Source organism: Falco cherrug, chromosome 5, assembly GCF_023634085.1.
Source record: "Falco cherrug isolate bFalChe1 chromosome 5, bFalChe1.pri, whole genome shotgun sequence".
Classification (NCBI taxonomy): domain Eukaryota; kingdom Metazoa; phylum Chordata; class Aves; order Falconiformes; family Falconidae; genus Falco; species Falco cherrug.
Genome location: NC_073701.1, coordinates 75309713 through 75325499, shown reverse-complemented (window position 1 = coordinate 75325499; position 15787 = coordinate 75309713). Strand labels below are relative to the sequence as shown.

At 44.0% G+C, this 15787-nt stretch overlaps 1 protein-coding gene across 2 annotated transcripts in view; it reads left to right on the top strand.

Annotated features, from left to right (window-relative positions):
- The first annotated feature begins 730 nt into the window (after nucleotides 1-730).
- The window catches only part of RSBN1L (round spermatid basic protein 1 like), a 53599-nt gene continuing 38542 nt past the window's right edge, over nucleotides 731-15787 (top strand). For both annotated transcript variants that reach the window (XM_055710731.1, XM_055710730.1), the window contains exons 1-2: nucleotides 731-1452; nucleotides 14790-14903. In XM_055710731.1, the coding sequence (XP_055566706.1) occupies nucleotides 822-1452; nucleotides 14790-14903 (745 nt within the window). In that variant the 5' untranslated portion in view covers nucleotides 731-821. The remainder of the gene's footprint in view (nucleotides 1453-14789; nucleotides 14904-15787) is intronic.

The following is a 15787-nucleotide window of genomic DNA, read 5'->3' as shown; positions in this document are numbered from 1 at the left end:
TCAACCAGAAACGCTGCCACGACCTCAGCCTTGTACACAAGGCGTGGAACTGAAGCAGTGTTCTCGGCTCCAGGACAGGCGGCTTATCCCCACTGCTGCGGCAGCCTCTGCTTAGGAGACCGGCTGCATCACCTCACGGGCTACTGCCAATGCAAGCTCCTGGGAAAGACCCTCTTCCAAACCTTCCGTATTTCCAAACAAAAGCCCTTCTCAGCCAACAGCCCGCGGGGCCACAGGGATCCCCGCAGCCATCCCCGCAGCGAGCAGCGCCAGGCGCCAGCGGGGAAGCCCCAAACCTGAAGAATTAACGAAAACCAGCTCCCGGCTCGCCAGCGCCTCCAGGACCCGCCGTAAGGCGCCGCATCCCGACCACCCGCACCCCCCAGAAGCGGCTCCCGGGGGCGCGGCCCCTCAGGCCCGGGGCCTCCCCCGCCGGCTGCGGCCCGGCCCCGCCCGCCATCGCTCGGGGCGGCTGCCTACCCTGCCCCCGCCTGGCGGAGCAGGCCCAGCGCCAGGGGCAGGGCACAGGAGCCGCACCGGCTGAGCACCCTGTCCCTGTCCCTGTCCCCGTCCCCGGGCAGCTGCGCCCGCCCAGACAGCAGCCCGCACCCCCGCCTCGCCTCCGCTCTCCGACTGCGCACTCAGCCGAGCCCACCGCCCCCAATCCCCTGAGAACCCGCCCCCTCTTCGCCACGCGATTGGCCGCTCACGCTGTCTCTCCGGCGCCTCGCCTGCCCATTGGGCGAGGCGGGGGCACCCTCCGCCCCTCCCCGTTCTGTCGGTTGAGACGAGCCGTGAGTAAATAGAAGCAGGAGCTCAAAATGGCGGAGCCGTCGAGCCCGATTCGCGGTGCGGCGTCGCCCGAGCAGGAGCCGTTCAGCACCAGACCAGCCCCAGATGCGAAGGTGTCCCGTGGGTCCCAGCCAGCCGCCAAGAAGATGAAGGGAGCCGATGAGAGGAGCCTGAAGGGTACTAAGCGCGTCAACGGTGAAGGGGGCGGCGGCAACGGCGGGAGCGGCAAGCAGTCGCTGCCGCTGCCAGCGGTCGTGCCGAGCTACAGCAGCCCCGCGGCGTGGGGTTTCCCCGCGCTCCCTTCTGGCCCCTCCGGCAGCGCGGGGGGCTTCGCTTTCCCTTCTCCGCTGCCCCGGAAGCTGCTGTCGCCCGCCGTTTTGCTGCCGTCGTCCGCCTCCCCCTCCTCTTCCTACCAGCAGCACCAGCACCGCCACCACCGGCACCGCCTGGCCCTGGCCGGCGAGGCGGGAGGCTGCAGCGGCGGGGCGGCCGGCGCTAGCGGCGGGAGCGCCAAGGCGAAGAGGCCCAAGGAAAAGCGGGACAAGGAGAGGAGGAAGCACGGAGCCCTGCCCGTGGTCGCGGCGGTGGGAGATGGCGGCGGGGCCTTGAGTGCGGCAGGCCGGGAGGAGAACGGCGAGGTGAAGCTGCTGCTGCCGAAAGGTGAGGGGCGGGCGCTGTGCGCGGCCCGCGGGCGATCGCTCGGCGCCCGCAGCCTGAGGGGCGGGAAGGAAGGGCTGGGAGAAGGGGCGAAGGCCGGAGGGGGTTTGGCAGGGGCAGCGAGCCGCGGCCGGGCCGGCTGGGCTCGGGTGCTGTGCCTGAAGGTGCGGGCAGCTGCGGCAGCTGCCGTGGGGGAGCAGGAAATGGTTGTGATGCGGGGCTCGGGCCGTTAGAATGGCTGCCTGCCCCCGCCCCGCCTCAGCGCGCTGGCCCCGGGGCAGCGCCGCCGCACGGGGCCTTACCTGGCTGCCCCGCCGCCCTGCCCGCTGCAGGGTCGGGGACAGCCCGGGATAGCCGGGGGTAGCCCCTGGTAAGGGGACCGCTGGCGTTGTGTAAGTTTGTGAAGAAGGCAGTGGCGGCTTAGTCTGCCGTCAGTCCTGTCAAAAAAGGGGGTGTGGAATTAGCGATGGCGTCAGCTAGAAGCTGCCAGAGGCCTTAGATTTTCTTACCTATTAGGGAAATCAGGGTGCCTGGTAATTTACTAGAGATCTGCCGAGAAAATCGAATTTCTGTTGTTAGGGGTGGGGGAACAGAGAAGACCACGTTACAAAAAACCCTTCCAGTTTTAAAATTAAATCCTGAGTAATCTTGTTTATTAGGCTGTTAATTTTTACAGGCTAAGTCATCAAGTATTAGGGAGCGTGCTGTTAAAATTCAGATACTTAGACTTACAAAATCTCATTTAGTAGCTGCTTCAGGTTTGCTGTCTTTCCTGAAGATCCCTGGGCTAAAATGTTCCAAGAAATGCTGGAGGCCTTCAGAAGAAGGGGAGGAGGGCTGGGTTAGTTATTTAATGGGGCTGGACAAAAATGGCCATACCGGGCAAGACAGGATATTAAAGTAGATTCTTGCTGACTGTGATCAGCAGTAGATGCTTAGTAAGTAAAAGATAATATATCAATACAAGACAAGAATATATGCTTTTGTTTCCAGCGTATGCTTTCTCAGTCTCCAGTGACCTTAAACCAGATGTTGATGCTTTTGTGTTTACACTGAAATATGAAGAACTGGAAACATTCACCCCATCACCTAGTTCAAGCAAGTTTCCTTTCTTTCAAAGGAAAGATAAATTACAGCTGTTAATAGGCTTAGGTTACTTTGATTGCGGTCTGCACCTGTACTTGCAGGATGAGCCAAGCTTGTAAAGAACACACATTAATATTAATTAGCCTTTTTGTCTATTGATCACGTTGTCTTTCTGCCTTACTGCATTTTCCACTAATTTCCACTAGTATCTTAGTCTTGGATTCATTTACCTGTGAGTATTTTTTTTAATTACTTGTTCTTTTTGGTCAGCATGTTGCATGTACCATTTTGTTCTTGGGATCTCAATTGCTGGTGTACAAGTGGGCTTTAAGTTTGTCATTTCAGTCCTTTTAAGTATTTATTTTTTTTTTGTTCCTGTCCAAAAAATGACTTACGAAAAGTCTGCAGAAATGATAAATTGGTGCATGTTTAATGTTGGTGAAGCTGCCATGTCTTCACGTATATCTGCTAAGAAACTCACCCTTTTCTTTCTAGCAAAGCCATGCAAATCGTAACTGTATTCATTCAGATTGTCATACTGTCCTACCACTGTTACGTAATCATGTTAATGAATCTTTGAGAGCAATATTACAATAACAGGGTGAAATGGTTTTTGCACATTGGTAATAGAAATGGTGCCAGCTGGATATAATTAATTGAACTCTCCTGGAAGCAGTGATTCATCTTTAAAAATTCTGCACCTTGTATCTTGAAAAGACATTTTCTTTGAACTTGTATACTGACAGGCACAAGTACTTGACTTTTTAGTTGCTGTTTGCTCAGAACAGATTTTTCTTAGCTTTCATTTAGTTCTTGAAATCCTGAGTACAGGCAACAACATTTTCCAGGGCAAATGATACCTGTGTGGCAGCTGGGTCTCCACGTTTCTGTTTAGAGGAAGTTGTTTCTGTAGCTAAAATTTTGTGGCGTAGTTTCCTTTATTGATGAGAAACTTTATATTCATTAAACTGTATTTATGCATCCTTCACTTTCTTACAGCCTTCTCTGTAAAGAGTCCTGCTGAGAGCAGCCAGCCTTTTTAAAGTGGTTCTGTATTTGCCTGTAGATCAAAGGGCAGGTTTGTGCTGTTAATCTTGGGAATAATTTACTTTTCAGAGAGGAAAGGAGAAATACAGTAATGATGCAGGGAGAATGACTTGGGCGGGGCGGGGGGGCGGGGGAAGGCATGCAGAGTCCTAAGTATGGAGGAAAACTAAGAATGATACATTAAGGGGAGGGGTGGAATAGGCAGAACTTGTGCATTGGGATTGCTGGGACTATGGCATAGACTAGAAGATGATACCGTAGGAACTCTCATTGCAGCAGTGAGGAATGAGTGAATTTCACATTGATATGAAAGAGGGAGGAAATAGAATGCAAAAGCTGCACAAGAGGGAGGAGATTCTGATCTTGTTTTGTGGCAGAAGACACATGTAGGTACTGTAGAAAAGGCAAGGAAGGTTAGAGGAAGGGTAGGATAAAAGGCAAGTGAAAAATGCAGGCAGCCTACAGATAAGACATCAGGCTGAATTTTGAGAATTTTGTATAATAAAAAAAACCTGAGATGTTTGTACACACAGAATATATAGGGGGAAAGTAGGAATAAAATAAGCTTCTTCAGATGTACTGAGTTGAGTTCACAGAAGCAGTCATATGTGCAGCTGGTAGTACTTTCTAAAAATCAGCCCAATGCAGGCAAGTGCAGTCTCCTTTTCCTGGAGTCTGCAGTTAGATAACCTTTTTGCTTTCGTGCTGTGGAAAATGAGCAGCTGCATGGAATTGACAATATTGACTGGTTTTCTCTCATAGCATTCAGAACTGATACGCAATCAGTGTTGCACCTGCCAGAAAGGAAATTGTGCAGATGAATAGAGGTGCAGAAGCCTCTAAAAGAGGCAAAAGTCTCTAAAGGCAAGCAGTTGGAATGGGTGTGATTTCCTTGACCACTTTCAGGATGGATAAACTCCATCCAGTGGAGATGCATTGCATGTGAGTGCATGGGATGGAGTGGAATTCCCAGTTGAACTTTGTACTGGTAAGGGTGCCAGTGTCCATGAATTGGGAGGAGTCATCTTTCTAATCAGTGAGCTGTGTGCATGCTCTGCTACAAATAGCAGTTATGACACTAGGATAAAAAGTAGTATGCTGGTGTGGGAGAGGGAGGGCCAGCACAGACCATAGTACTAGAGAAAATGAGGATTGAAGCTAGGGGGATTAGGGGGAAGAAAGGCAAAATTTGTCTCATGGGATTGCTGGGACTGTGATGTACACAAGATGATACAAGGAAACGGGGCATGCAGTGATAGAGTAATGGGAGAGCTGGACTTGGAAAACTGTCATCATAGGAGTTGGTATGGTACCAGTAGCATTTACCTAGTTCCAGTTTAATTGCTGTGATGATGCTAAGGGATATTGACACTGAGGAGGAAACTGTGAGAAGATTTTTTTCAACCAGTCAGAAAAGCTGATTATAGGAGCTTCTGTTTGTCCTTTGTTTGCAATAGTGATTACTAGATAAGAGAGCCTAGTTTTGAAGCACCTTTCTTTCTGAAGTCATAGGAAGATGTTAAGTTTGCTTATAGCCAAGATGGATGATGTGTTTGTAGCTCAACAAAATCTTCCTATTTTCTTCCTTGGATAAGTCTTCATTTATAGATTTCTCTGGTTTTCTGATTCATTGGAAAGACCATTAACTTGCAGAGTCATAACCGGGCCTTACAGTTTGTGTTTCAATTAAATCAATGGAGTAAAGTCAACACTTCTGAGATAATGATCTAGCATGCAGAGAACGTAGAAGAACATTTTGCCACATGCGTGATTTATCCTGCAGATACGAGGCTTACGCTGTTGAAAATCTTAAATTTCACTTGTCAACATCATTCTGGTAGTGGGATTAGAAGATCTGTAACTATTTTTGTTTTAAACCACGGTGTGAGTCTGAGATTGCTGTTCCAGTTTATGACGATACTGATTCAGTTAGTCATTTAACTGGTACTCTGCTTTAGCAGTTGGTAATTGAAATTGTTTTCTTAACAGTGCAAAGCTCAGCTCAGCCTCTCCCCACTTCATGAGATTCATCAGCATTTTTTGGTTTGCTCCATAGAGTTACTGTAAGGTGTGATCCAGATAGATGAACAATCTTTTCTGTTTTTCTTGGCATTTCTGTGTGCATTTCCCGTTCCCTCCATTTTTTTTCCTTCAACGATCCATTTGCTGGTAAGATTACCAGAGTGTGCAAGCAATTACAAAACTGGTATTTTTAACTTGGAGATGGGGGTTTCCCTCATGAGCAAGAAAGCTGAACATGGTACTGTAGCTCTTGGTTTTACTTCTAGTTTTGGTTTTGTTTGTTGTGTTTTTTCTGTCCTTTCTCCTGCTGTCTTGGACAGATTAGATCAAATTTCAGGTGGGCAGTTGCCAGTGGTTCTTCTGATAACTTTGTTGCTTTGGGTTGCATGACACTTCTGGGTTTTAAGCTTCCAAGAAACTGCACTTTTCAGGCTGCTGAAGTTTGATTTGTTACCTGGGATGCTCATTTAGTAGTCTGACTTAGCAAAGTAAGTTAGAGAAAGTTTTGGATAATCTTTTCCCACTTCTTCACGGCTGGGACCATGTTTCTTGCTAGTTAGGTTGTCTTTTTTTTTTTTTCTTCCTGCTAAACATTCTTTTCTTCTGTTTATTTCTATTTCCTTTGCTTTTTTTTTTTCTGTGTGGCTTGACTCACTTCCGCCTCTCCCCCAGCCAAACTCCTTACATTCAGCAGTCATTTTCATGCTTGTGAGGCTCTTGATCACGGTCTTCTGAATTCCTATTTAGATACCCAACTGTAATCAATAATGTCTAGAAAGTGCTTTGATTTTCAAGTCTGGTACACAAGAGGAAGAAGGAGTTACCAAATGTCTTCGGATATTCAAGATTTATATGCAGTTTAGTTTGGAGAGCTGTTAGTGTAAGCATCAGATGTTGAGATGAATTTGGAGCAGTGGATCTTTCTCCTGAGGGACCCTCTCCCCTTTTTGTTTCCATGAAATAACCATGAAGCTCTGCTAGGCAGAACAAAATCTTTCACTTTCTAAGCTGGAGAACAAAGCAAGCCCCTCCTGTACCCGAGAATCCAGCTGTGTGAAATCTACACAGCAGAAACTTACTCTGATTACAGAATAATAAATAAATTTTCTTAATTGAAACAAGATCAGTAGGCTGAAACACCAGATCTGAAACCTCTTGCAGAGGTCTTGTTTGCAGCTGTCACGTTCTCCTCTACCGATTTCTGATGCAACTCCCCAGTGCTCGAGCTTAAACTTGGCTCATTCAGTTCTGCACGTAGAAGGTCTCCTTTAGAAGTGCAACGCTTAGAGGAATTGTAAAGGTTAGATTTGAATTTCTTCTAAGTGTTTTGATTCTTAAAGGGGTCTGTCTTCCCTCCTGTTCACTGGAGGGGTTTGGGAAATGTTCTCGCCTGCCAAGGGGATTTCTTTTAATCATGTCTTGGATTTTAAACTTTAATTACTGAAAGGGATGTCAGCCAAATATTCCTCGTTATTGGAATGAAAAAGCTATTGTGAAACTTTTTTTGGGGTGTATGTGGGGGTGTGTGTGTTTGCATCAGAAATACTATATGGGTTTTTTGAATGTTCATTAAGTCACAAAGCCTGCTCTCCAGCATACCTTGTATGACTTAATAGAAGTGCCAGTGTGAAAACTGGTAACATACTGGTGTTAGACATGCTTTGTGTATCTGTGTAACCAGATAAACAGGGCTTCTTGAGGTTTTATTTTTATGGGTATTTGTACAAAGGGAGAAGAGTGGAAGGGAGGGTGACTGATATTCTTGTCCTCCCCTCCTCCTCCCCCTTCCCTTCAGTTACAATACTGTCGGTGTTGTCCCATAGCAGTAGTTTGTAAATATTTTGCCTGATGTGCAGTGACAGCCTTTAAATCAAAGGGAGGAGGGAGAGGCAGAATACTTTGAGCATAATCTGTGGCTGACTACTAATGTGTGTTACCATCTGGAAAACTGATGCAAAGCAGCTGCAGCTTTTGGCATCTGACAAGGTTGTAAACCTCTCCTCTTTCACTTCTGAAACAGACTTGCTTGACCTCCTGCATTGGTTTCAAGGTGTGAATTTCACAGTGTGACAGTGACCACTTTGCACATAATCCGCTACAGGGCATTTCACAATTCACTTGTACTCTGTGCACTCAGTTTACTTTTGTGTCTGTAAAAAGCTTGCAATAGAGGTGAAGATCATCTTAGATTTCTGAAATCTGAATGGTGTGGTCTGTAAACTTGTGTTTCTTTATGTGTTCCTTAGGAAATCACTGTAGTCATTATGAGAAGGTACCTACCTAGTTAGGGAATAAAAAAACCTTTTTCTATGGCTTTTAGCTGTAAATGGCTATTTGCCGTATACATACAGTATGTATTAAATTTCTTTTATTTATGTAATTAACTCAATATCCAGAAAAAGCAGAAGCTTTTGGATTTGAGGAGGAAGTACGCATATGACTCTGAATTAATTCAGTTAGTCATGTGGATTTACTGTAAAGTGAAAACATTCTTCAGATGCCATTTAAGAAGGTGAGGTTGAACACTTCTTCATAATTGGATTATTCCTGTCTGTATATAGCACTTGTTAAATATACTGCTGTTGCTGCGTTTCATTCATGGGTGAACTGTTCTGTGACATTAAAACCAAAGAATGTGGACTTTGTGGTGACGCTCATGTTGTGAACTTGAATGAGACATCTAGAAACCTTTTCATGTTTTGCGGGTTGTATTGTTTCCAAACAGGGATACTTACTCCTACAGAAGTCTGTATTTTAAATAGCATACACGTGGTATTTAGTAGAATTGTAGTGGGTTTGCGTGGCAAGGTTGTGGTGGTGGGGCCGGGGCGGCCGCTGTGCGCAGGTGCCCGCAGCCCCCCCTGCCCGCCAGCCCGTGCCAGCCGGCTCCAAGGCGGCCCCGCCGCTGGGCAAGGCCGAGCCCTCAGCCACGGCGGCGGCGCCCCCGGGGGGACAGATCGCAGCGGGGGGGACCCCGGGCCGGGGCAGGGGGTGCCCGGAGGGGGCCGTGCCCCCGGGGGCGGGCAGCCCGCGCCGCGCCGCGCCGGAGCAGCTCCCGGCAGCGGGGAGCGGAGCCCCGGCCGGGGCCGGGCTGCGGGCAGGGCCGGTGCCCCCGGGGGCGGGGGGCCCGGGCTGGAGCAGCCTGTGCCTGAGGGGCTGCGCCCCGCGGGAGGGCCCCGCGCAGGAGCGGCCCGGGCAGAGCTGCAGCCCCCCCGCGGGAAGGGCTCCCGCTGGAGAAGGGCCTGGAGGAGCGTCTCCCGCGGGAGGGCCCGGGCTGGAGCCGGGCGGCGTGTGAGGAGCCTCCCCCGGAGGGGGCCGGGGCGGCGGAGAGACCTCAGCCCCCATTCCCAGGCCTCCTGCACTGCTCAGGGGGAGGAGGTGGAGAAAATTGGGAATAAACTTACGCCTGGGAAGATGGGAGGGGTGGGGGCAGGTGTGTTAAGATTTTATTTTTGTTTCTCATTACCCTACTCTGATTTGATTGGTAATAAATTAAGCTAATGTTTTTACCTCACTCAAGTCTGTTTTGCCTGTGATGGTAACTGGTGAGTGATCTTTCCCTGTACTTATCGTGACCCATGAGCTTTTCATCATATTTTCTCTCCCTTGCCCAGCTGAGGAGGGGAGTGACAGAGTGGCTTTGAGCCCCCAGTGCCCAGCCAGGGCCAACCCACCACAAGAGTAAAAAATGATAGAGACTTCTTTTGCTCAGGCAGTAGAACTTGAAAGCTAAGGCGTGGGCCTGACTCTCCTGGACCTTCTATAGCTGATGCCTACTGTGCTTGGAATTTCTTAATTTTTTTTTTTTTTTTAACCCTAGTAGGGAGTATTTACAAACTCAGCTTAGTCTGTGACTGGTTATTTCCTGAGCAGTGTGTTTCTCTGTCAGAAGCATATAGAGCAAAAGCACATTTTAATATGGGAAAAACTTCATTAAAAGATACAGAATTCTTCCATCTTTTCTCTGGGATACAAATTACTTCAAAATTTTGGTTTCTAGTGTATTTAGAGGTACATAAAGGAATAGGAAGCTTGTGTGAGCAGGAAGGTCACCTAGTACAATGAACAATTATGTGAGAAGACTCTAAAGGTTACTATGCTATAGTAATGTTTGTATGTATGAGAAATGTGTATGTAATTACTGTGTTTTAGTCATAGTTGTTCCCAATGTAGTTGTTAAGAAAACAGTGGGAAATATGGATTAATGTGGAGAGACCTAAATACATAATTTGCTCTTTAGAGCTAGTCCCTAAAACTCATCAAATGAACAGTAACATAATGTTTTGAGGAACAGTGACTTCTTTGGTGTTGTATGTCACAAGGAAGCTATTACAACAGTAGGAAACATTGGGTTAAGGAGAAATCGTTATTGGCTGTCTCAGCGCAATATAGCGAGTAGAAACAGAGGCATCAGTCATCCAGCTGTGTTCTGAACAGTTTGAGAATTAGTGCATTTCTTTAGGTTTTAGATGATTTTAAGACTAAGGATTTTGGTATGAGTGATGTGCTGATAAACCAGAAAGTGTTAAATTAAGTTTATAGTAGAGGAACTTGTATTTTCCCAGAGAAGCTTGTTCTGTTGCTGTTTTTGTTTTTTTGTTTTTTTGTTTTTTTGGCATCTTACCGGGTATTCTTTTCTGTCACTTGAGAAGTGATTCGTGTCATGATTGACTTTTTCTCCCAGTGGAAGAATGGAAGAACTGCGGTATGAACTTTTAAGATTTGGTGGTTTCTCCCTTTTCAAAGTAGAGTAGGCATAACAGGAATTTTGTATCTGTTTTGATCCAATAATAAATAAAAATTAATCCCCTCTCCCCCAACCAGATGAAATGTTAGACATTAGTAATAGTAGTAACTAAAAGACAATCTTGTGATTATCCCTTACCAGAACAACTTTGTTAAAAGGGAGAGAGACAATAGATCAGCTTCAATAAAACTGAAGTTTGTTGTTTGGCTGCTATTTTTAAATATCTACTGAAATGGAAAAGTAGTTATTGGACTTAAATATATTTGGATGGCTTCACAGAAAAATATGGTATAATTTCGATAAATTTTAAAAGGGTTATTATAAATGTTTTTGTGATTTCCTGCAGAAGGTTTGTTGGGCCTATTAATCTTTTTTTAAATTAACCATTCATTTAGACTAGGACTCTTTTTTTTTTTTTTTTTTTTTCTCTTCCCTAAAAATCCACCAAAACTCCAAACACACGCAGTCCAAAACAAAATACCCTCACCCCTGGGGAAAAAGTTGGACCACAACTGTTTGAGAAGTTGTTCCTTTAACTTGTGCCTTTGTTTACCAAAAAAGAAAAAAAGTACTATGATTGTGGACTAGGAATGTCAGACTTTGGCTTTAGTCGCTAGTACATTGATACATGTTGGCTTTTTAGAAGAAGACCTTTTATTAAAAAAGTTGCCTTCCCTGTTTGAGTCAAACTGCCCTTTCACCTTACTTTGAACTCAGATTATCTTCTTATTAGCATATTAAACTTAAGTTTGTTAATTGCATTTCTGAAGCTTTAGTTTTTTATAATTTTGAAAATTGAAACTATTTGAGTGGCAGTTGCAGTGCTGTGACATAAGGAGGTAATAGCTGTTGGTACTTAAAGGTCTCTTGTCCTGACAGTGGCCATTTAGGTTATGTTATTTCCCTGGGGACTCATTTCATCCTGTTGTCTCAGCAGCTCACACTTTTTTTTTTTTTTTTTCCTCTTAATTTGTTAGGAGTAGTACTGGAGCAATCTAATTGCAGACTATTCTGTGGACATGGCAAGATTAGTATAAACATCCCTACTTTTTACTGCTTTGAAATGCTGTTGTCCTACAAATGAAGCAGACACCTAAGGTTTTGGATCAGTGGTAGCTGCTACTAGTAAACCTCAAAAAAGCAGTATAAGTGTTCCAAGTTTTCTTAACTTGTTCAACAGAACAAGTTTTATCTTGTTTTTTTTCTTGCCAGCCTCACTTGCTGGTTGTTTATTCTATGACACATAGATTGTAAATTGCTTAATGTTGGATGCATTCATTTTAAAGCAGTATTTTCATGAAGAATTTTCACGTTTGTTGGTTGAGAAAGTGGGATTTGGACTGTTATTATGTATGGCTGGAGGGGATTGATACCTTATGTTAGAGAAGATACTCAGAGGAATACTGATCTGTGACACAATGGAAGGTCCTGAAGAGCCCTAGTCTGTATCTGTATGAGCTTTATTGTGCAGCATTATATGGTAGCAGCGGTTAGCATGGAGACTGTAGTTGGAGAATTGCACTTGCCCGCCCTTGTTAGGTGTCTGTGCCATATGCATATTTTAATCATGTTTATTGACTACTGACTACTGGGTGCATCTAAATTTACTGACTTTGCAGAGCTAAGTTGCAATAGATTTAGTGGTAGACTAACTCTTAAAATAATTTGGTTGATTTTATCTTTGCATCCCATTGAAAGCTGTGGAATATCTATCACTGAGGAGAGTAATTTCCCAAATGTTTGAGAATTGTGTTTGGGTTCTGCCAATCCAGACTAGAAGATACTTATTTTCACTCAAAATGAAGACATCTGAACTGAGAATTAAGATCAGATGTTAATCTGTGGAATGACTCTCATTTCAACTTAATTTTATTTTTTATTATGTTCTGTCTTCATGTCAATATTTAATTATGCTTTTGTTAAGGAGAACTCTTACCATCTATTACTTATGTATTCTGTGGGCTTTGAGGGAGGAAGCCTGAGGATTTGTGCATTTAAACTGTGATTCTCAACTGTTCTTTACTTGCCTCAGGCAGTACGCTGGTTTTGTTACAGTACTGTGATTTCTAAAAGGAAGATAGTTAAGTTTAATTTATTTAAAACCTTCCTCAACTGCACTTACATTGTACTTGCAGTCCCTTCGGGGATATGATTTGCTTGTGGCTGTTGCTGGAGGAGGTCACTGGACACTTCCATTGTTACTTTTGTCTGGAACGTTACACCATTGACTCTGTTAATTGCTTTCTAGATGTGAAAATAAACTAGAGGCTCTTTAAAAGGTTTCGGCTTGTTCTCTGTCCTTACTGATGTGTTGCTTCTGACAAAACTGGGAGATTGATTGGCCTGTGATGCTATTCATGAGCCTGCAATAAGGGATTCTTTCAGTGTTTTCTCTCATCCTCTTTCAACAGGGCTTAGCATTTGTATATGCTCTTCAGTTTTTCTTTGATTTGTAAGTGATAGCAGAAGTCAAGTATGCCTCTTTACAGTATGCAAATGTTGAGATAAAATCTAGGTCTTCCCATGATAATTATAATCCTGGCTGAGTTGAACATTCAATGCAGGTTACAAATCAAGCCTGTTGTTACTGCCTACTTGCCTACCGAGCGTCTGTTACTTAAACTCACGTTGTATAATTTATTTCCTACTTCATACTCTTAAATTGCAGGGGACTTAGAATTTGGGGGTTTCTTTTGGGGGAGAAATAGGAGAGGAAAATTAATGTCTGCTTAACCTATTCTTAGAAAGTACAGGTTTCTGTTGCTTGGGAAAACTTGTCTGGATTCCATGGTCTGCTATAAAGATGAATCTGCTTTGTCATACCTTCTTACTAAACTGTTAGAAAGCTGTTCTTGGATGAGATTCAGTCACTTAGAACTAAGACATCCAGACAATTTTAAGCACAGCTACCTGATTCCTTATAATTTTTTGTGCCAGCATAGTTTCTGTCCTCTCCCCACTGCTTATCTTGATCTGCAGATAGGCAACAGACATACCTCAATTGCTATCTTTTTTAGTTTTTATTTTCTTTCTTAGACTTTTCCCAAAATACTTTCTTCATCCTGACAACTGCTAGGGTTCAAGTTCTGTAGCCTTACCGGAAGACTCCTAAAAGTAAAGATATGAATGCTGTGGACTCATTGTTACAGAATTCATTTATGTGGATTACTGTCAACCCTTTTCACTTTTTTGTCTATTAGCATGCTTCATAAATAGAGGACAGTATAGAGCGTCCCATAACCAAACTAGAATTGAAGGCTTTCTTTGGCTTGGTTCTGAGGAATATTTCTGATTTGTTAATAGTGAAGGTGCCCGCTGCTTCTATTTTATATGAATGCTTGAGGAAAAGTAATTGGATTCCTCTTTGCTTCCACGGGAGGTTTATAATGCAAGTACCGTAAATAAAACATCAGGATTGTCTCTCAGCTGTATTATTGAGAAAGCGTTCTGAAGCTTAACATTATGTAGAAGCTTGAAATCAGATTTTCTCTTTCCTTGTGGAGGTTAAAAAGCCCAGTAAACTCTTGGGGCAGGTACTTGGCCTCAGACCAAGAAACTAGTCCTATGAAGTGGTGGCTGCAGTGCATCTAAGCCTAGTAAAATCTGACTTGTCTAAATGCTTGGTCTCAAAAGTAAGTCTAAACTTGGCATGAAAAGATTACTCCATGAAATTATGAATTCCTTTGGGTCTAGTGTTTTTCATGTAGAAAGCATGCCTAAAGGTGCTGCTTTTGTATGACAATGATCTAAAAACCTGGAGTGACTTGACAAGAAAGTAAATGAAAAATGAGACTGCTCAGGTAAGCTGTTGCTGATTGTAGGTAAGCAAGGGAAGCACCAGTGCATTAGATCCGCTGTGCAAATACAGCGTTTCATGTGTTTCTAGTAAGTACGCGATTAATTGCTTTTAATGTGTTAGTGTAGCCTGTGAGCTTCATGTAAAAGATTTTGCAGCTGACAGATTGTCATCCTTCCAAGTTACTTGCAAAACCCTTTAAATTTTTAGCCTATGTGAAGGCAGTTGTTACATGAGGTTTCTGGTGTGTCTGTGCACCCAGGAAAATACAAACTGTGCTCCCCCCCTCCCCCATTTCTTATCTAATACATGTAACTTGAATTTCAAGAAATAAAAGCAGACTGCAGATGCAAAATAAGAGCAGACGGTAGTAGGATTAAGGAAAAATTAAGTGTATACAGTTAACATGTTGAGTTGTCGCATACAGTTCTAACATAATAGAAATGAAACTTGTCTGTGTCAAATAAGCTTATGTTGGATTATGCAACAGGTAAATATTAGCTTTTCATATTGTAAGTACTGGGATTTCCTTGTAACTCCTTCTTTTATCCTCTTAATAGAGCTTACATAAGAGTAATATGAAATGTGCATGCAACAATTAGTTTTCCGTTCCTACTTAATTGTAAAATATTTGCTTTTCAGCTCAAATCAAAGACAAAATTAAAGAAAGGGAAAAGAAGCAAAAAGAGAAGAAGAAGCACAAAATAATGAATGAAATCAAGAAAGAAAATGGAGAAGTCAAATTATTGCAAAAAGGTATGTTCAAACTATGTAGTAATATTTCATTTTGGTGTTTGAAAATTTTTGTTGTTAGTTATGATACGGGGTTTTAATACTGTGTTTTTAATTTAAATGCCATTTCCCCCAGTTAGTTGGTATGAGGGTTGTAAATTAAAATTTAGCTATAAATGTTAATTTTTTTGTCGACTGTGTTTGGTAGTGGAGGTAAAAAATACAGCTGTTACCACAATGTTGCTTATACAGTAGTAGTAAAGACTAATACTTTGAGTAATAATACTGGTGATACCTGTATCTTCCCTGCAGTTACTGAAGAAGGTTATAACTTTATGTATTGTGAAGAAGAAAAATGAATCCATGTCACATCTTATATCTGACATTAAATGCACAAAACCGAGTGAGTAAGGAGAATAATTCAGGAACTTTGTCAAATAGTGAAAAACTGTGCAACAGGCAGCCTTCATTCTGGCTGATTTCTTCAACTTCATTTACTGTAATGGGATGTAATTAAGATTGTGCTGTCACACTTGCTCGTACATCCACTGAATCTTGGAATTGCACAGTAGTTTAGGTTGGAAGGGAGCCTGACTGGCAAGCCCAGAACTTGATGTGATATTCTGGATGTCTCAGCAGTGGTGAGCAGCGGGGGAAGAATCATCTCCCTCAACCTGCTGGCAGTGCTCTTCCTAATCCTGTCCGGGAGGCTGCTGGCCTGCTTTACCAGGAAGGCACGCTGGTGGGCTTACGGTCAACCTGTCATCCACCAGGACCCCCAAGGCCACCTCTGTCAGGCTGCTGCCCAGCCAGCTGGGCCCCAGCCTGTGCTGGCACACAGGGCTGTTCCTCTTTGCGCGCCCCTGTGATGACTTCATGCGTCCACAGAGTTGACCCATTCCTACAGC